At 42.1% G+C, this 20,244-nt stretch overlaps 1 protein-coding gene, 1 long non-coding RNA gene and 1 pseudogene across 2 annotated transcripts; all 3 read left to right on the forward strand.

Annotated features, from left to right (window-relative positions):
* Nucleotides 1-379: 379 nt before the first annotated feature.
* Nucleotides 380-12,115, forward strand: LOC117998378. The gene is made up of 2 exons (XR_004675974.1): nucleotides 380-1,086; nucleotides 11,850-12,115. It is a non-coding gene; the product is annotated as an uncharacterized LOC117998378 (long non-coding RNA).
* LOC117998381 lies at nucleotides 11,477-11,589 on the forward strand (annotated as a pseudogene).
* A 5,280-nt stretch (nucleotides 12,116-17,395) lies between the features above and the next one.
* Nucleotides 17,396-19,992, forward strand: LOC117998375 (zinc finger protein 614-like). The gene is made up of 3 exons (XM_034987153.1): nucleotides 17,396-17,597; nucleotides 17,869-17,964; nucleotides 18,302-19,992. Exons 1-3 carry the CDS (start codon nucleotides 17,564-17,566, stop codon nucleotides 19,819-19,821), a joined length of 1,650 nt encoding a protein of 549 aa, XP_034843044.1. The 5' UTR covers nucleotides 17,396-17,563; the 3' UTR covers nucleotides 19,822-19,992.
* The last annotated feature ends 252 nt before the right edge of the window (nucleotides 19,993-20,244 follow it).

Consider the following 20,244-nt stretch of genomic DNA (forward strand, 5'->3'; position numbering starts at 1 on the left):
ACCCACTCCTAATGGGGGATTAGCATTTCTTTACGAAGCCCCACCCTATTGGCTTCACCCCTTCTATGGCGGTCTTCCTTCTATTTTATTTTATTTTATTTATTTATTTTGAGAGAGAGAATGAGAGACAGAGAGCATGAGAGGGGGGAGGGTCAGAGGGAGAAGCAGACTCCCTGCCGAGCAGGGAGCCCGATGCGGGGCTCGATCCCGGGACTCCAGGATCATGACCTGAGCCGAAGGCAGTCGCTCAACCAACTGAGCCACCCAGGTGCCCCATGATTTTATTTATTTGAGAGAGAGAGAGCAGGAGAGGGGGGAGGGTCAGAGGGAGAAGCAGACCCCCCGCCGAGCAGGGAGCCCGATGCGGGACTCGATCCCGGGACTCCAGGATCACGACCCGAGCCGAAGGCAGTCGCTCAACCGACTGAGCCACCCAGGCGCCCTGGCGGTCTTCCTTCTAAACGACAGGGGCCTTACCCACTCCACACACAGCCACCCTCTCCCTAAACCTAAGGCGTTAGGCGACCACTGCTCCTGTCCACTCTGTGACCGCTGCCTCTGCAGCGACGTCTCCGCTTCTTCTTTCCCCAAGCCGGCCTTGGCCTGAGCCCATCCCAGCCGTACGGACACCTGCCCTCCTCTAAGATGGCCGCGCCCACGGTGCTCCAGCCTGACGTCTGCGCTCGGCAGGGCACAGAGGGCGTCGCCACCTCTCTTCCCTCGGCGGATAAATGTGCTCGGTGGCCTTAGGTAGACACCGACCGCTGAAGTCCCGCCCAGGTGGCACGGCTTTGTTGACCACCCCTCGCAACACTGAGGTGGCCAGTACCGGGTCCGACCTCCCCACACAGCCAGGACGGCCCCTCCCATCAGAACGGCCGGGGTGGGCGTGGCCGTCGGGTCGTAGAGCGGAGCCCGCCGCCCGAGCTCCGAAATCCCGTAACGCTCCCAGGTCCTCGCGGGAGTCGCTGGCCGGGCGGTTCCGAGACGCTAGGTACCGCGAGGAGGGGCGCTCCGAGAGAAGTGGCTCCGGAAATGGGTGGCTTTGCGTCGCTGCCAGCGGCGTCTGCAGAGGTTCGGGTTCGGGTGAGTCGGGTTCTCGGTTTAGCTCTCGGCCTGTGGGGCCCGTGAAACGGGAGCCTGTGTGAAGAACCGCAGTTGGGATTTTATTCGGATTCAGTCCCTGAGGAATCTGAGGGGAGGGGGGCCCCTGGGAGTCAGTGATTTCGAGTCTGAAGAAATCTCGACCGAGAGGCCGACTCTGTTAGGGGGTGAGGTCCACGTGGGTCGCTCGGCCTGTGGGACCCGGCGGTTGAGAAGTGGGGTGGAAGGTATACCCGTGAGCGCCCGTCTCGTCCGGCTTCCGTGGGTTGGAGACGTCCCTGTTGGTTGTTGGGGCTTGTTTGTGGGTTAGTGTGGCGTTAATAGAGGGCTCACTCCCGGAGACGCCTGGTGGGTGCTGTCAGTGTGCGAGGAGGTCCAGGGCCCCTAGAAAATCGGGAGGTTCAGGCTCAAACCTTGAATGCCGGGAACAGACCTAAAGGCTGCATTTAATCCAGTGTTGTTTTTTTTTTAGATTTATTTATTTATTTGACAGAGACAGCGCGAGAGAGGGAACACAAGCAGGGGGAGTGGGGGAGGGAGAAGCAGGCTCTCTGCCAAGCAGGGAGCCCGACGCGGGGCTCAATCCCAGGACCCCGGGACCATGACCCGAGCCGAAGGCAGGCGCTTGCATTTAATCCAGTTAATCCAAACGCAGTTCGCTCCTTCCAGTCCGTCCTCACGGACCGTACTGAAAACTTTGTCTCCCAGCATCACCACTCTTCTCACTGTCCCCACAAAATTAAGTGTGTTCGGAGTGAGCTGGTGATATATTGACTATTAAAGATGTAGCTTTTGTTTTGATTGCCTTCAAGTTTACTATACTTTTGGATATTTCCTTTTAGGGTCATTATAAGTGAATGCATCTCCTTTACTCTACATTCTGTTCCATAGTGAGAACCTTTTTTTCCCCCCCCCACGTTTAGGATCATCTGTATAAACATAAGGAAAAATTAATTGTGTCATGTAATTTCTCATCCTCAACATATTTGCATAGGAGATGATATTTATACATTTTTAATCATTGCAATAAATACCAATACAGGTTGGTGAACCAGACCATGGTGTCTGAGTCAAACATATTAATTTAAGTAATAATAAAATATTCAATTATAATTTTAGTTTTACTGAGGTTTAATTTACATACCATAAAAATTCACCAGGTGTAAGTATTTACATGTCAGTGATTTTTTAAAAAGATTTTATTTGTTTATTTATTTATTTATTTATTTATTTATTTATTTATTTATTTATTTATATATTTGTGTGAGAGAGAGCACAATCCAGGAGCTGCAGGCAGAGGGGGAAGCAGGCTCCCCGCTGAGCAGGGAGCACGATGCGGGGCTCGATCCCAGGACCCTGGGATCATGATCTGAGCCAAAGGCAGATGTTTAACCTACTGAGCCACTCAGGCATCCCTACATTTCAGTGATTTTTTTTTTTTTTAAGATTTTATTTATTTCTTTGACAGAGAGAGACACAGCGAGAGAGGGAACACAAGCAGGGGGAGTGGGAGAGGGAGAAGCAGGCTTCCCGCCAAGCAGGGAGCCCGATGGGGGGCTCGATCCCAGGACCCTGGGATCATGACCTGAGCTGAAGGCAGACGCTTAACGACTGAGCCACCCAGGCGCCCCCATTTCAGTGATTTTTAACTGAGTTTCTAGAATTGTGCAACCATGAGTACAATCCAGTTTCAAGACAATCCAAGTTTAAAAGATTTCCATCACCTGGAAAAGTTTTCTTGGCCCTCTGTGCACTCAGTGTCCACTCCTACCCCCAGCCACACACCACCCTGATTATCTTCTAGAATCTATTAATTTGCAGTTTCTAGGCATTTCATATAAACAGAATCATATATATAGTCTTTTGTTGTTGCCTTTTTTCATTAGCATTATATTTTGGGCTACATTATAATTATCACTAGGTTTTCCCCTTTTTTCCAAGTGATTTATCGAGGTAAAATTGACACACAATAAGCTACAGATATTTAAATCAATCATACCAATTGGTAAATTTGACATATGTACTCATGAAAGTGTCACCACCATGAAAATCATGAACATACCCCTCACCACTGAATTTTCTTTGTGCCCGTTTTTAATCCATCCCTCTCATATTTCCCCTTCCCTCCCCAAGCAACCACTGTCCTGTAGGTTAGTTTATGTATTTAAGTTTTATTGAAATGGACTCTCAGAGGATATACTCGTTTTTATTACAATTTGATTCAGCATTAGTATTTCAAGATAACATTCTTGTGTGTATCAGTAGTTCCTTTTTCTTCTTTTTGTTGCTTTGTATTCCATGTGGGCTTATCAGTTCATTCTGTAGAGTTTATTAATTCACCTGTTAACAGGCAATTGTTTTTCCAATTTTTAGCTCTTACAAATAAAGCTCTCAAAAAAAACCCCACTCATGTTCAAGTCTATATTTATGTTTATGTTTTTCTTTCTCTTGGGTAAATCTCTAGGAGTTGAATGGCTAAATCATATGGTAGGTGTTATGTTTAACTTCTTTAGAAACTGCTGAACTGTTTCCCCAGGTGGCTGCACTCTGTAGTCACAAGAGAAGCGGATAATTGTTCTGTGTCTCCATGTTTTTGCCAACACTTTGTATTGTCATTCTTTTTGATTTTAGGTATTCTAATGGGTGTGGAGCAGTACCTTGTGGTTTTAATTTGTATTTACCTAATTATGGCTAATGATGTTAAATATCTTGTCATGTGCTTATTTGCCATCCATATATCTTCCTTGGTGAAGTAATTGTCCAAGTCTTTTATGCTTTTCTGTTGTCTTTTCTTGTTAATTTTTGAGAATTCATTATACATTCTGGATACAAGACTTTCCTTTACCAGTTATATGCTTTGCAAAGATTTTCTCCCAGTCTTTGGCTTGCCTTTCAACATTCTCTTAACGATGTGTTTTGAAGAGCAGAAGGATTTAGTTTTTATGAAGTACAGGACATGAACTTTTCTTTTTTTTTAGATTTTATTTATTTATTTGAGAGAGAGAATGAGATAGAGAGAGCATGAGAGTGGGGAGGGTCAGAGGGAGAAGCAGACTCCCTGCCGAGCAGGGAGCCTGATGTGGGACTCGATCCCGGGACTCCAGGATCATGACCTGAGCTGAAGGCAGTCGCTTAACCAACTGAGCCACCCAGGTGCCCCCATTTCTTCTATTTTAAAAATATTCCCAAAAAAATTAAAAAATAAAAATAAAAATAAAAAATGTCTATTCTGACACGAATACTACCCTGTCTTGATTACTCGGTTTTGATAAAAATTCTTATAATCAGGTAGTGCAAACTCACCAACCCTGTTCTTTTTTTTTTCTCTTAAGATTTTATTTATATATTTATTTTAGAGAGCAGGGGGAGGGGCAAAAGGAGAGGAAGAGAGAATATCTCAAGCTGACTCCAAGCTGAGTGTGGAACGAGACACCGGGTTCAATCCCAGGACCCCGAGTTCACGACCTGAGCCGAAACCCAAGAGTTGGATGGTCAACCAACTGAGCCACTCATGCACCCCAGCCTTGTTCTTTTTTACAGTTGTTTTAGTTTTTCTAGACCTTTTGCATTTCTATGTGAATTTAAGAATCAGGTTGTCAGTTTATACAGAAAAGCCTCCTGGAATTATGATTGAGATTTGTGACTCTAGACCAAATCTGGAGAATGGTCTATTTGGTTCATTTCAAAAAATGGTCCATTTTCTGACATGGACAAAGTGTATCTTTCCATTTATTTAAGTCTTAAAAAATTTCTGTGATACAGTTTTCAAAAGGTGTTTTAAATTTTTGGTAATCTTTTTCCATAAGTATTTCACATTTTTAAAGTCATTTTCACCTTTTCTTTTATCATCATTTTATTTACTTATTTATTTTTTTGTTTCAAGTTTTTATTTAAAATCTGGTTAGTTAACATATAGTGTAATATTGGTTGCAGGAGTAGAATTTAGTGATTCATCACTTATATAATATATTAACATCTAGTGCTAATCACAAGTGCCCTCAATACCAGTCATTCATTGAGCCCATCCCCCACTTACCCCCTTCCATCAACCTTCAGTTTGTTCTCTATAGTTCTGTTTTGTTTTGTTTTTAAGATTTTATTTATTTGTTTTGACAGACAGCGAGAGAGCGAACACAAGCAGGGGGAGTGGGAGAAGGAGAAGCAGGCTTCCCGCCGAGCAGGGAGCCCAATGTTGGGCCCGATCCCAGGACCCTGGGATCATGACCTGAGCCAAAGGCAGACGCTTAACGACTGAGCCACCCAGGCACCCCTATTCTCTATAGTTAAAAGAGTCTCTTAGGGTTTGCCTCCCTCTCTTCCCCTCCCTTCTCCTGTGTTCATCTGTTTTGTTTCTTAAATTACACATGAGTGAAACCATACAGTATTTGTCTTCCTCTGACTTGTTTCAGTTAGCATAATATACTCTAGCTCCATCCACATCATTGCAAAAAGCAGGATTTCATTCTTTTTGATGGCTGAGTAATACTCCACACCACATCTTTATCCATTCATCAGTCGATGGACATTTGGGCTCTTTCCATAATTTGGCTATTGTTGATAACACTGCTGTTAATATTGGGGTGCATGTGTCCCTTGAATCAGTAATTTTGTATCCTTTGGGTAAATACCTAATAGTGCAATTGCTGGGTTGTAGGGTGGTTCTATTTTTGATTTTTTGAGGAACCTCCAAACTGTTCTCCAGAGTGGCTGCACCAATTTGCATTCCCACGAACAGTGTAAGAGAGTTCCCCTTTCTCCGCCTCCTTGCCAAAATGTGTTGTTTCCTGTGTTGTTAATTTTAGCCATTCTGACGGGTATGAGGTAATATGTCATTGTAGTTTGTTTTTTTTTTTTAAAGATTTATTTATTTATTTGAGAGAGCGAGAATGAGAGAGAGAGAGAGTACATGAGAGGGGGGAGGGTCAGAGGGAGAAGCAGACTCGCTGCTGAGCAGGGAGCCCGATGCGGGACTCGATCCCGGGACTCCAGGATCATGACCTGAGCCGAAGGCAGTCACTTAACCAACTGAGCCACCCAGGCGCCCCTGTCATTGTAGTTTTGATTTGTATTTCCCTGATAATGATATTGAGCATCCTTTCATGTGTCTGTTAGTCATTTGTAGGTCTTCTTTGGAAAAATGTCTATTCATGTCTTCTGCCCATTTTTTTTTAATTAAAAAAATTTTTTTAATTAAGTTTTTCATTAATTTATTTTTTAAAATTAACATATGATGTATTATTTGTTTCAGGGGTACAGGTCTGTGATTGATCAGTCTTACACAATTCACAACGCTCACCATAGCACATACCCTCCCCTCTTCTGCCCATTTCTTAACCGGATTATTTGTTTTTTTGGGTGTTGAGTTTGATAAGTTCTTTATAGATTTTGGATACTAACCCTTTATCAGATATGTCATTTGCAGATATCTTCTCCCATTCCATAGGCTGCTTTTTAGTTTTTGTTGATTGTTTCCTTTGCTGGATAGAACCTATTTTTTTTTTTTTTAAGATTTTATTTATTTATTTGACAGAGAGAGTGAGAACAGGAACACAAGCGGGGGGAGTGGGAGAGGGAGAAGCACACTCTCGCTGAGCAGGGAGCCTGATGTGGAACTCGATCTCAGGACCCTGGGATCATGACCTGAGCCGAAGGCAGACGCTTAACGACTGAGCCACCCAGGCGCCCCTTGGTAGAACCTTTTTTTTTTCTTTTATTTTAAGATTTTTATTTATTTGTCAGAGAGAGCACAAGCAGGGGGAGCAGCAGAGGGAGAGGGAGAAGCAGGCTCCTCACTGAGCACGGAGCCTGATGTGGGACTCGATCCCAGGACCCTGGGATCATGACCTGAGCCGAAGGCAGACACTTAACGACTGAGCCACCCAGGCGTCCCAATGGTAGAACCTTTTTATCTTGATGAAGTCCCAATAGTCATTTTTGCTTTTGTTTCCCTTGCCTCCAGAGACATGTCTAGTAAGTTGCTACGGCCAATGTCAAAGAGGTCGCTGCCTGTGTTCTTCTCTAGGATTTTGATGGTTTCTTGTCTCACATTTAGGTCTTTCATCCATTTTGAATTTATTTTTGTGTATGGTGTAAGAAAGTGGTCCAGTAGTATTTCACATGTTTTGATAGTATTGTAAATTGTATTTTTAAAAACTAAATGGCCTAATAGAGTGAGTTGGGAAATATTCTCTTCTCTTCGGCATTATTCCTGAATGATCCATTGGATGTATATTATGCCTTTTATTTATCAAGTCACAGTTGTTGGAATTGTTTTCAGTTTGAGACTATTATGAGAATTGCTCTATACATTCAGGTACAAACTGGAAATGTTCATTTCTCTTTGTTAAGTTCCCCTGAGCAGAATGGTTGGCTCGTAGGGCAAGTATATGTTTAACGTTTTACAAAGTTTTCAAAGTGCGTGTACGAGTTTACATTTCTGCCATCAGTGTATGAGAGTTTCAGTTTCTCCACATTCTCATCAACATTTGGAATTATTAGTCTTTTTGATTATAGTCATTCTTGTTGGTGTATAGTAGAATTTCATCATCATCTTAATTTCCCCAGTGACAAATAATGTTGATCATCTTTTCATGTGCTATAATAGACATTAATATGTCTTCTGTAGTGTAATGTCTATTTAAGTCTTTTCTCATTCTCTAAGTGAGTTGTTTGCCTTCCAAATTATTAAGTTTTTTACGTTATTTGTATATTCTACATAGTAGTCCTTTATCAGATATATGATTTGCAAATATTTTCTCCCCAAATATAGCTTACTTTTTCCTTTTGCTTTATAAAGTCTTTTGATGTGCAAAATTTAGTACAAGTCCAATTATCAGTTCTTTTATGGTTCACTGGTTTAGTGACATGTCTAAGAATTCTTTGCCTAAGCCACAGTCATGAGAAATGTCTCCTATGTTTTCTGCAAAATAGTGTGTGTATATGTATGTGTGTATAGATGTAGATGTAGATGATGACTTTGTTTTTTAGAGCAGTTTTAAATTCCCAGCAACATTGAGCGGGAAGTGTGCAGAGACTGCTTGTGTATACCCTACTCCCCTACACATGCAACCTTCCTCACTGTCAACATCCTGCACCAGAGTGGTGTGTTTGTTACAATTACCATATCGACATGTTATCACCCAAAGTGTATAACTTACATTGGTGTAGGGTTCTCTCTTGGTATTGTTCATTCTGTGGGTTTTGACAATGTATAATGATATGTGTCCTCATTTAGTATGTTACAGGTTGGTTTCACTGTTCTAAAACTCCTCTGGTTTCTGCCTATTTATCTTTCCTCTCCCCAACTCCTAGCTACCACTGATCTTTTTTCTGTCTCCTTAGTTTTGCCTTTTCCAGACTGTCATATGGTTGGAGTCCTACAATATGTAGCCTTTTCCAATTGGCTTCTTTCACTTAATAATATGCATTTAAGTTTCCTCCTTTTCTTTTCATGGCTTGATAGCTCATTTCTTTTTAGTGCTGAATAATATTCCATTCTCTGGATGGATAAAGCTGCTATAAACCTCCATTATCAGGTTTCAGCTCCTTTTGGCAAATAACAAGGGAAGTGTTGGATCATATGGTAAGAGTATGTTAGTTTTGTAAGAAGCTGCCAAACTATCTTCTAAAGTGGTTGAATCATTTTGCATTCCCACCAGCAATAAATGAGAGTTCCTTTTGCTGCACATCCTTGCCAGCATTTGGTGGTGTCAGTGTTTTGAATTTTGGCTATTCTAATAGGTGTGTAATGGTATCTCATAGTTGTATTTTAATTTGTAATTCCCTCATTATATATGATGTTGAGCAGCCTTTCATATGCTTATTTGCTATCTGTGTATCTTCCTTGGTGAGGTGTCAGTTTGGGGCTTTTGCCCATTTTTTAATTGGGTTGTCTTTTCTTACTGTGTTTTAAGAGTTCTTTGTGTATTTTGGATGTTTATCATATACGTCTGTTGCAAATATTTTATCTAGTCTGTAGCTTGTCTTCTCATTCTCTTGAGATAGTTTATATTTCTAGCTGTTACATTGAAATTTATTATCTTTTTTTTTGAGAGAGAGCACCCATGTGTGCGAGGGGTGGGGGAGGGACAAAGGGAGAGGGAGAAAGAGACTCTTAAGCGGGCTCCACACCCAGCATGGAGCCCCACGCAGGACTTGATCTCACAACCCTGAGATCACAACCTGAGCTGAAATTAAGAGTTGGACGCTTAACCAGCTGAGCCACCCAGCCAACCAAATTGGCATTCCTGGGCTAAATCCCCCTTAGTCACTGTTTGTAATCCTAGATTTTTTTATGTTATCCTAGATTTGTTTTGCTAATATGTGTTTTTTTCCCTTTAAATTCTAGTTTGTTGACATACAGTTCAATATTGGTTTCAGGAGTAGAGTTCAATGATTCATCCTTTACATATAACACCCAGTGCTCATCATAACAAGTGCCCTCCTTGATACCCATCACCTATCTGTCCCATCCCCCACCCACCTCCCTCCATCAACTCTGTTCTCTAGTTGAGTCTCTCATGATTTGTTACCCTCTCTCTTTTTTTTGCCCTCTCATGTGTTGTTGTTTTTTTTTTAAGATTTTATTTATTTATTTGACAGAGATAGCGAGAGAGGGAACACAAGCAGGGGGAGTGGGAGAGGGAGAAGCAGGCTTCCCGCTGAGCTGGGAGCCCGATGCAGGGCTCGATCCCAGGACCCCAGGATCATGACCTGAGCCGAAGGCAGATGCTTAACAACTGAGCCACCCAGGCGCCCCCCCCCATGTGTTCATCCATTTTGTTTTCTTAAATTCCACATATGGGTGAAATCATACTGTATTTGTCTTTCTCTGATTGACTTATTTCGCTTATTGTTTTGGTAATATGTTAACAATTTTTCACCTATATTCATGAAAGAGATTGGTCTGTAATTTTCTTCTTCTGTGATGCCTTTGGCTTTGGTATTTTGGTGATAGTGACATCATAGAAGGAATACATCTGGGCCTAAGCTTTTCTTTGTGAGACTTTTGTTTTTTGTTTCTTAAGTAGGCTCCATGCCCAGCATGGAGCGCAAAGTGGGTCTAGGAGATCAAGACCTGATCGCTTAACCAACTGAGCTACCCAGGCGCCCCTGTGAGACAGTTTTTAATTACTAATTCAGTTTCTTTTTATATGTCTATTTGGGTTTTTTGGAACTGTTCTTCTGTCAGTTTTGTTATTTGTCTCTTTCCAGGCGTTTATCCATTTCATCTAAGTAATACTTATTTTTAATCCATGGTTACTCAGAAATGTGCTAATTAATTTCCAAATATTTGTGTATTTCCTGAATTTCATTCTGAAGCCGATATCTAATTCAATTCTGTTGTGGCTGGAAAATATATTTTAAATTTATTGACATTTGTCTTCTATCTTAAATTACGGTCTTTCCTGGAGAACGTTTCATGTACCTTTGAAGAAAATGCATATTTTGTTCCTGTTGAGTATGGCATCAAATAACTGTCAGTTGATTATGGTGTTGAAGTCCTAAGTATCTCTGCTGGTTTTCTTTTCTTTTTTCTTTTTTTTTTTTTAATTATTGACAGTGGGATTTTGAAACTTTCACCTATTATTGTTGAATTTTCTATTTCTCTCTTTAATTCAGTTTTTGTTTGTATTTTGTGATTCTGCCATTAGGTGTATATAGATTTATAATTTAGCTTCCTCATTTGTATACCTTTTCTATCATTATTGCCAACCAGAGAAAACCCATATAAGCCTTGGCGCCAGAGTTTTTATTGGAGTTAATGAACACAGACATGACTGACTGCCTGTATGGCTGACCTTAGTCTCCTCCAGCCCCTGCAGAGGCCCGGCTGATACCACGTGGTCCAAGGCCCTTCACCATAAATCACTTTATTAGAATAGACTGCCTTGCATTGCCCAAGCCTCCCAGGTGAGCAGAGACACTTTTATCAGGCAGGGTATTCCAAGAACTTAGACGTTTCCTCCTAGAAACTAAGGGCAAAAGCCAAACCTCTGTTGGGCAAGGTTAATCATTTAGTGCATCAAGTGGATAAGACAGTCCTTATGATTTGCTTGGTACATTAGTCTTCACACTGAAGTGTGTGTACCCATGGAGCATATAAAGACTTCCAAAGCAGTGCATGAGCATACATGCTTTTTATTTTATTTTATTTTTTAAGATTTTATTTATTTATCTGACAGAGACACAGTGAGAGAGGGAACACGAGCAGGGGGAGTGGGAGAGGGAGAAGCAGGCTTCCTGCCGAGCAGGGAGCCCGATGCGGGTCTTGATCCCAGGACCCTGGGATCATGACCTGAGCCGAAGGCAGACGCTTAACGACTGAGCTACCCAGGCACCCCACACATGCTTTTTAAAGACACAGTGTCTAAGCTTTGTGCAGTGGCAGTATTGTAGCTGATGAGGTTTATCCGAGGCGCGATTATTACTAATTAAAGACACAATGTCCAGATCTTTGGAACCTCCCATATGTCGTAAATGGATGTGCTTGATAATCCACCTGCCTCTGAGGCATCATGCTCTGCTGCCTTTGCTTTCCCACCTCCCCTTTAATACCCATGCCACTTCTTCTTCACAGAGGAAAGGCATACCTTTCACTCATTTAGAACCCTGCTTTACTGCCCTAGAGTGTGAAAGCCTCGGAACAGTTGGAAATATTGAGGTCCTCTAAGGTAAGTGCATAGCAGCAGTGATAACACCTAGGCCCAGAGGAAAAGTATACTCAAATTCAGTTTGCTCTTCAGCCCACAGGTCCCAGGTCCCCAAGAGCAAGAGTGATCAAGTGAAGGAATGAAGGAAGAAAAAAAAGGTACTTGGACTTGGATATCATTATTTCTAGGGACAACTTCAAGCAGACACCAAGCTTTCTGTCTCTAAGAACTTTGTGGCAGATGCAGAAGAGACGAAAGAAAGAATCCATGTTACTGTTTTGTGAGCACGGAAGAAAATGATCAAGGCCCAGGTGATTTTTGTTTGTTACGTTTTTCCTATGCTTTCTGACAGATTTGTGGTGACCTGAGAAAAATCAGTTCAACCTTTTAGTATAATTGGATTCTGGGGAGAAATTAACTTAGATTCTAAATTCAAAAGCAGAGCAAAGTGAAATCAGGAATATATTACTCAGAGGGGTCATCCTGAAGGATTAACATTGGAACACAGTGTGTGACTGGTGCATCCTGTGGGTTTCGGTAGCTGTCACTTTGAGTCTGATATCTCTAACAAACATCATAACCAAAGAGACATGAAAAGCTATGTGATGTGCACGGACTCTGTGGGGAAGGCAGACCAGTTTCTTGGGGGATTCAGTAGTTTATGCCACTTAGGTCTCCTGAAATTTCTTTGGTGGATTTCCTTGGAGGGCATCAGTGAGGTGTATTCTCACCTGCAGCCTTCTGGTAAGTGGGAAAGCAGATTTCTATAGCTGTCTCTTACAGAGGTCCTCCTCTGGGAATATGTCAAGCAGAGGTCAGTGGGTACAGTTCTTCAGGGCACCATAGTCTGGTGATCCAGGGACCCAACTTTATGGCAGTCTGGAATAAAACCACTGAAATGGCGTAGGAAAATGAAGATTGTATGACTTTCAAATGGTCCCCCATGAACAGGTAGTTGAAGTGGTGTTTGAGTACAGATTTGGCAGTAGTAGTAGTTGAGAAAGTGTTTTTCTCTATTAAGGGTTTGGGTTGTTGGCATCCATGGGGTTTGATTTAAAACTTTCACTCCATCTGAGAAAGTGGGGTATTTTTCCTTGTGTTTAAATTACCTTCCTATTTGTGTTTTTTTTTTTTTTTTTTAAGATTTTATTTATTTACTTGACAGAGAGAGACACAGCGAGAGAGGAAACACAAGCAGGGGGAGTGGCAGAGGGAGAAGCAGGCTCCCCGCAGAGCAGGGAGCCCGATGCGGGACTCGATCCCAGGACCCTGGGATCATGACCTGAGCTGAAGGCAGTCGCTTAACCAACTGAGCCACCCAGGCGCCCCCCTATTTGTGTTTTTATTTTATTTTGTTTTTACCTTTTTTCTCTTATGTACACAGGTGACTCATGGTAAGAGAGTGCCTCTTAATCCCCTGGTGTAGCATTAACAAATACCTGGTAGTGCATACTTCTTATATGTATCTGTTTGTGCATTTACATACCTAAATGTATATATCTATCATGCTTTATATGAATGGAACAATACTCCAAACAACACACATAACTATAAGAGGCTTGCTATTAGTTGAAGTACCACAGGCCTAGTACCAGTTGAGCATCTAAAAGAAAGATGACTGCACTGGACTGAAGCATAGTAGCTGTGCAGCTATGGAAAAGTCCATGAGTTCGGGGCGCCTGGGTGGCTCAGTCGGTTAAGCATCCAACTCTTGATTTTGGCTAAGGTCATGATCTCAGGATTGTGAGATTGAGCCCTGTGTCAGGCTCTGTGCTGAGTGGGAGCCTGCTTAACATTCTCTCTCTCCCTCTCCTTCTACCCTCCCCCGCCCTTGGCCCAAGCACACGCACACTCTCTCTTTAAAAAAAAAGAAAAAAAGTCCATGAGTTCATAGTCATACTCAAAAAACAAAGAAACAAAAATCTTTGGAGTTTGATGGGAACAAAATATTTGATTTTTGAAGTGATAAATAACACAGTAACACATATGTTCAGAGGTTCACTCTGAATTTAATAGAGTTAGTGTGAAATAGTACAGACTTCGTTGATAGCAGCTTAATACTCCTTGACCCTTGGGACACCTGGGTGGCTCAGTCAGTTAAGCGTCTGCCTTCAGCTCAGGTTATGATACCAGGGTCCTGGGATCGAGTCCCGCATTGGGTTCCCTGCTCTGCGGGGAGCCTGCTTCTCCCTCTGCCTCTCTCTCTATCTCTCATGAATAAATAAATAAAATCTTTAAAAAAAAAAAAATACTCCTTGACCCTTACACTCATGTATGAATCACCTCTCCAGAGTGAGCCACAGTTATTTTCATGTACATCCTCCAAACTCTTTTAAGTGTGTTGGCATTCTCTTCCTGTTGGTACCTATAAGCCAACTTTCTTCTTTTTCACCTGACACGATGAACTTCAGATGTTGTGTGAGTAATAATTAAATAATTCACTTATTGATGAATAGTTAGATATTTTTGTTATTACAAACCATGAGAATGAACTGCCTTGTTAATGGCTTTTCATGAAATTGTATCAGTGTTTGTTCAGAGTAGCTACAGAGAAATCAACTGTGGGGTGTGGTCATTTCACATTTTGATGTTCCAACTCATGGTCAGTGTGGTATCATGTTTAAAAGTGTAGGTTTTGCAGCCAGTTGCCAGCCATGTGACTGCATTCTTCAGTTAGCCATCACGCCCCTTTTCTCATGTGTAGAATGGGGTTAATGACAATGGCACTTACATCATAAGGTAGGGTCTAAATTGCGGTTCAGGTCATGATCCTGGAGTCCTGGGATCGAGTCCCGCATCGGGCTCCCTGCTCGGCAGGGAGTCTGCTTCTCCCTCTGACCCTCCCCCTCTTATGCTCTCTCAATCTCATTCTCTCTCTCAAATAAATAAAATCTTTAAAATAAAAAATAAAATAAAATGAATTAATCTAGACAAAGCATCTAGAAGAGTGCCTGGTTGATAGAAAGCGTTATGTAAGAACATCCAGTGCTCCTCAGCTTGCCAACACTTGTTATTATGTTATCAAATTGCATATTTTCCACGGTCTGTATGAACCAATATTCTTTTGCCTTATTTTATTTTGCATTTTCCCAATCACTTGTGAGGTTCAGATTCTTGTCCCTTTGTTGCTTTTTTGGATTATTTCTTCTGTGATATGTGGTCTTCATTCTTGGCTCATTTTAAAAATTGTTTTTTGTCGGGCGCCTGAGTGGCTCAGTTGGTTAAGCGACTGCCTTCAGCTCAGGTCATGATCCTGGAGTCCCGGGATCGAGTCCCACATCGGGCTGCCTGCTTGGCAGGGAGTCTGCTTCTCCCTCTGACCCTCCCCCATCTCATGCTCTCTCTGTCTCTATCTCATTCTCTCTCTCAAATAAATAAATAAAATCTTTTAAAAAAAAAATTATTTTTTGTCTTACTGATTTGTAATTGTTTATCTTGTGATATATTGATCTTTTATATGTTACAGTTATTTTTCTAGAATCTTGTCTTTTCGCTTTTCTTAATATCTTTTTCCATGCAAAAGTTTTATTTTTGATTCAAATTAAAATTTGTTAGCCTTTTCTTTGTTTTTTACTTGTGCCATAAACATTCCATATTTTCTTCTATTCTTCCATAAGTTCTTTCTTTAAAAGCTTATGTCTTATATTCATTATCTGTTGGTGTTGTGGCATAATAACATACACATATATATCTGCCTAATACATAGTCTTTTACCCTGGTTCCTGCTAATATTTAGTCTTTTACCCTGGTTCCTGACACAGAGTTTTCTAAAACTCTTATAATTTCCTTGGTGATAGGAGTGTCTGTCACAGAGCTCCTAAATCCCTTGGAATTTTCTGGGTGATAGGACCGTCTTTTGTTCTAATTAGGTGACTCTTGGTGTGGGCCCCTGGATGTCTTCTGTGGGGGCTGGTCTCTAGAAAGATCAAGTCATGATTAGAAGCTTGGAACTTGCAGCCCTGCCCCCATCCTCCAGAGTGGGGAGAAGGACTGGATAATGAATTAGTAATCGATTATTAGATCATGTCCATGAAATGAAGTCCCCATAAAATCCCGAAAGTACAGGGTTCGGAGAGTTTCTGGATTGGTGAACACATCTACATGCTCGGAGGGTGTAGCATACCCCAACTCCACAGGGACAGAAGCTTGTGGGTTCAGGACCTTCCAGACCTTGCACGAGGTACCTCTTCATCTGGTTCATTTGTATCCTTTATAATGTCCTTTACTATATAATAAACCAGTAAATGTAAGTAAGTGTTTCTCTGAGTTCTTTGAGCTGTTCTAGCAAATGACTGAATCCAAGGAGAAGGTTGTTGAATCCAAGGAGAAGATTGTGGGAACCTCTGATTTGTAGCCAATTCCGACTGTGTTACCTGGAGACTCCTTCCAGGCGGGCAAGCAAGCATGGCTTACCTAGTCTGTCTTGTTTTTACCCACAATACTTTTGATACCAAACGAGGTTTTTTCCTCCTGACACCAAATATGTGATCTCTTTCAGCACCACCTCTCCAGATTGACATTGGACTCTCTGACACTGACTACCTGCAGTTAGCATCAGATTACACAGGTTTAAGAGTGCAGACCTGCAAGAAAGCCACCACTTGGGATTCCAATCTCAAGTCTTGGTCTCCTGTACTGACTGATGGGCTCTAAATCATGGTTTCTACGGTCCCTTTCTCAGGACAGAGTATGGGGGTGTGCCACCCTTCCAGCAGCATGATGTGCTCACCAACTTGGAAGTTTGCTGAACCTGTGGTTTTGGGGGCTTTATGGAGGTTTCATGGCTTAGGTATGATTGATTAAATCATTGAACATTGGTGATTGAACTCAGGAGGTGGGGCTAAGTTCCAACCCTGTAATCATGTAGTTTTGTTTCCCTGGTGACCAGCCCCCATCCCGTGGCTGTGTGAGGGCTTGGGTTACCAGTCATCTCATTAGCACACAAAAGACACTCATCACTGTGGAGATCCTAAGCATTTTAGGAGTTCCTTGTAGTAACTGGGGCCAAAAGCCAAATATTTGTTTTTTGTCATATCGCTGCTGGGTACTTTGTTTCACAGTCACTCATGAGCCTGTAAGCAAGGTGTAAGCCAGGGTGGCATCTGATCTGGAGGCTCGGGTGGGGAAGGATGCACTTCTAAGCTCACTTACTGGGTTGTTGGTGGGATTCATTTCCAGAAGGGCTGATCAAGTGAGATCCTCAGTTCCTACCTGTCTGCTCATGTAAGATTCTTATTTATTAGTTCCTTGCTACATGGGCCTTCCCTACATGCCACTTGTTTCATCAAAGTCATGAAAGGACAGATTCTGTTAGCAAGATGGAAGTCACCAACGGAGCCACCTAGGCTCCTCATTTCTACTAAAATGTGTATAAGAAAATATATATAGGGGTACCTGGGGAGGGGGGCTCAGTTGGTTGAGTGTCTGCCTTCGGCTTGGGTCATGATCCCCGGGTCCTGGGATGGAGCCCCACATCGGGCTCCCTGCTTGGCAGGAGGCCTGCTTCTCTCTCTCTCTCTGCCTGCCGCTCCCCCTTCTTGTGCTGTCTCCCTCAACCTCTCTGTTAAATAAATAAAATCTTTAAAAAGAGAAAAAAAAAAAGAAAAAAGTATATATAGATGAGGCTATATGGTGATTAGGACAGCCTCCCTCATGCTTCTTCCATATTAACAAAAGTAATTCACATCATATTAAATAGGACCGTGTTATTACAGGAATCACTGACACTGGAGGATGTGGCCGTGGACTTCACCTGGGAGGAGTGGCAGCTCCTGGCCCCCGCCCAGAAGGACCTGTACCGGGACGTGATGTTGGAGAACTATAGCAACCTGGTGTCAGTGGGTGAGGACAGCTTTCTATGTCACTTAGAGGTGCTCAGTCACTGGCTTTTCCTCTATCACTCGATCAAAGCTTTGCAATCACTGTGGTCTTCCGAGGAGTCCCTTATCTTGGCCCTAAACAAAGGGGTATAATCTTTTCTATCCTGAGAGAGAACTTTTAACTACTTTGCATGTGAGAAATCGCTTTGTCTCTAAAATGTAATATTTTCCCATCTCAACTTACTATACCCCAAGTCACTGCATCTAAGTCTTTTGTCATTTCTCACGAACAGGGTGTCAGGCTACCAAACCAGATGCATTGTCCAAGTTGGAATACAGAGATGAACCATGGATAACAGAGGATGAAATACAGAATAGAACCCATCTGGGTGAGTGAGTACCAGCAAGAGGAGTGGCTGAAGAAGTTTTATTCTAGTCTTTAAGAGAAGGTGTCACAGCTGTGAGGGTGTCTGAGGATACCTAATCAGCTCCTCCCCATATTCCTTTCCCCAGATAAGAACTCTTTTTCTTTTGTGCGTATTTAGCTCTAAATATACTCCTTACCTCTTCTTGGATCTGATATTTATTTCATTTTAAATCTTTATAATTTTCTTTTAAAATTATATAGTCAAAACAATAAAGAGCCACCCCCACCACATCATCTTTAAAACACTTTTATTCTATACCATCCTTGTGAGAGAATTTGTTGTTCCCTTTTTTCCCTAGGATTCGGGAAGCTTGATAGTCATCTGCAAGAGCACTCTCAAAACCACAGATTTCTGAAGAGCACACAACAATATGGGGAACAGAGTACATTTAGAAATGCTGTTCATTTGAGCAAAATACATTTTGCCATAACGCAAAATCATGTGTTTGATTTATGTAGAAAAGCTTTGAAATCAAGTTTGAGTTTAGTTAACGAGAAGAGAGGATATGAAACAAAGAAGGCTGTTGAGTTTAATGGAGAAGAAAAATCTTTTCTGCATGGTAATCATGAACATTTGTATTCTGGAATTGAATTCCCTGAAAGTGCAAAATATATCAGCACTAAATTCCAAGACTTTAAGCATCAGAGGACTCACAAAATAGAGAAACCCCACACATGCATCGAAGGTGAGAAAACCTGCATCAGGAAGTCTCGGCTTATTTACCATGAGAGAGGTCATAGAGGTGAGAAACCCCATGAGTGTGATCCATGTGGGAATTCCTTCTCCAGAAATGCCATGTTCGCTAAACATCAGAAAACTCATACACAAGACAAAGTCTGTATAACTAGTGAATACAGAAAAGGCTCTAGTGTGAAGAGCAGTCTCACTTTGCCTCAGCAAACCCAAACAGCAGAGAAATCCTACACATGCAGTGAGTGTGGAAAAGGCTTCACCATGAAACGCTATCTGATTGCACATCAGCGAACTCATAGTGGAGAGAAACCTTATGTGTGCAGTGAATGTGGAAAAGGCTTCACTGTGAAGAGCAATCTCATTGTGCATCAGCGAACTCATACAGGGGAGAAACCCTATATATGCACTGAATGCGGAAAAGGCTTCACCATGAAGCGCTATCTTGTTGTACATCAGCGAACGCATACTGGAGAGAAACCCTATATATGTAGCGAGTGTGGAAAAGGCTTCACAGTGAAGAGTAATCTCATCGTACATCAGCGATCTCATACTGGGGAAAAATCTTACGTGTGCAGTGAATGTGGAAAAGGCTTCACCACAAAGCGCACCCTCATTATACATCAGCGAACTCACACAGGAGAGAAATCTTACTTATGTAATGAATGTGGAAAAGGCTTCACCACAAAGCGCACCCTCACTATACATCAGCGGACTCACACAGGAGAGAAACCCTATGAATGCAATGAGTGTGGTAAAGCCTTCAGCCAGAAGATATGCCTCATACAACATGAGAGATGTCATACAGGAAAGACTCCCTTTGTGTGTACTGAGTGTGGAAAATCCTATTCTCACAAATACGGTCTCATTACCCATCAGAGAATTCACACGGGAGAGAAACCCTATGAGTGCAATGAATGTGGAAAAGCCTTCACCACAAAGTCAGTACTCAATGTCCATCAAAGAACTCATACAGGCGAGAGACCATATGGATGCAGCGATTGTGAGAAAGCCTTCTCCCACTTGTCAAACCTTGTTAAACATAAGAAAATGCACACAAGAGAAATGGGTAGATTCAGTCAAGTTGTAAATTCCTTTAACACAGAGTCGCAGCTCATTACTTATTAGTGAACTCCTGCAGAACAGAAGCCCTATGAATGTGATGACTGTGGAAACGCCTTCTGTGGCAACCGAGACTTCATTAAACATCAGTGTTTCCAGCAGATTGGAATGTAATCGTGGTACTGCTGGCTGTTGATGTGTGTCCTGCGGAGATTAAAAACTTGTCTAGGAGGTAAATCTGGTGGCTACGGTGAATGTGTTGTAGTGCCTTCAGTGATCCTTACCTCATATTTTCTGTCAGTGAAAACATGTTGGGAAAACTCTGATACATTCAATGTGGAAATGCCTTGAGCAAAACTTTCTAGCTTCATTATACTCTGAAAAGTGTATACTGAGATAAATTCTGTGAATGCAGAAACTAGAAAGGCCTTCAGGGGGAAGGTAGACTTTATTATCAGAGATCATCATAAATCATCAGTGAGCCTATTG

The sequence above is a fragment of the Mirounga leonina genome, unplaced genomic scaffold (assembly GCF_011800145.1).
Source record: "Mirounga leonina isolate KUSES-001 unplaced genomic scaffold, KU_Mleo_1.0 Mir_376, whole genome shotgun sequence".
NCBI lineage: Eukaryota > Metazoa > Chordata > Mammalia > Carnivora > Phocidae > Mirounga > Mirounga leonina.

Bases quoted from the DNA above. Each gene is read 5' to 3' on its own strand.
- LOC117998375 (XM_034987153.1), top strand. From the start codon at position 17,564: ATGTTGGAGAACTATAGCAACCTGGTGTCAGTGG. The intron at 17,598-17,868 runs GTGAGGACAGCT...TCTCACGAACAG, and splicing joins TAGCAACCTGGTGTCAGTGG to GGTGTCAGGCTACCAAACCA. The intron at 17,965-18,301 runs GTGAGTGAGTAC...TTTTTTCCCTAG, and splicing joins ACAGAATAGAACCCATCTGG to GATTCGGGAAGCTTGATAGT.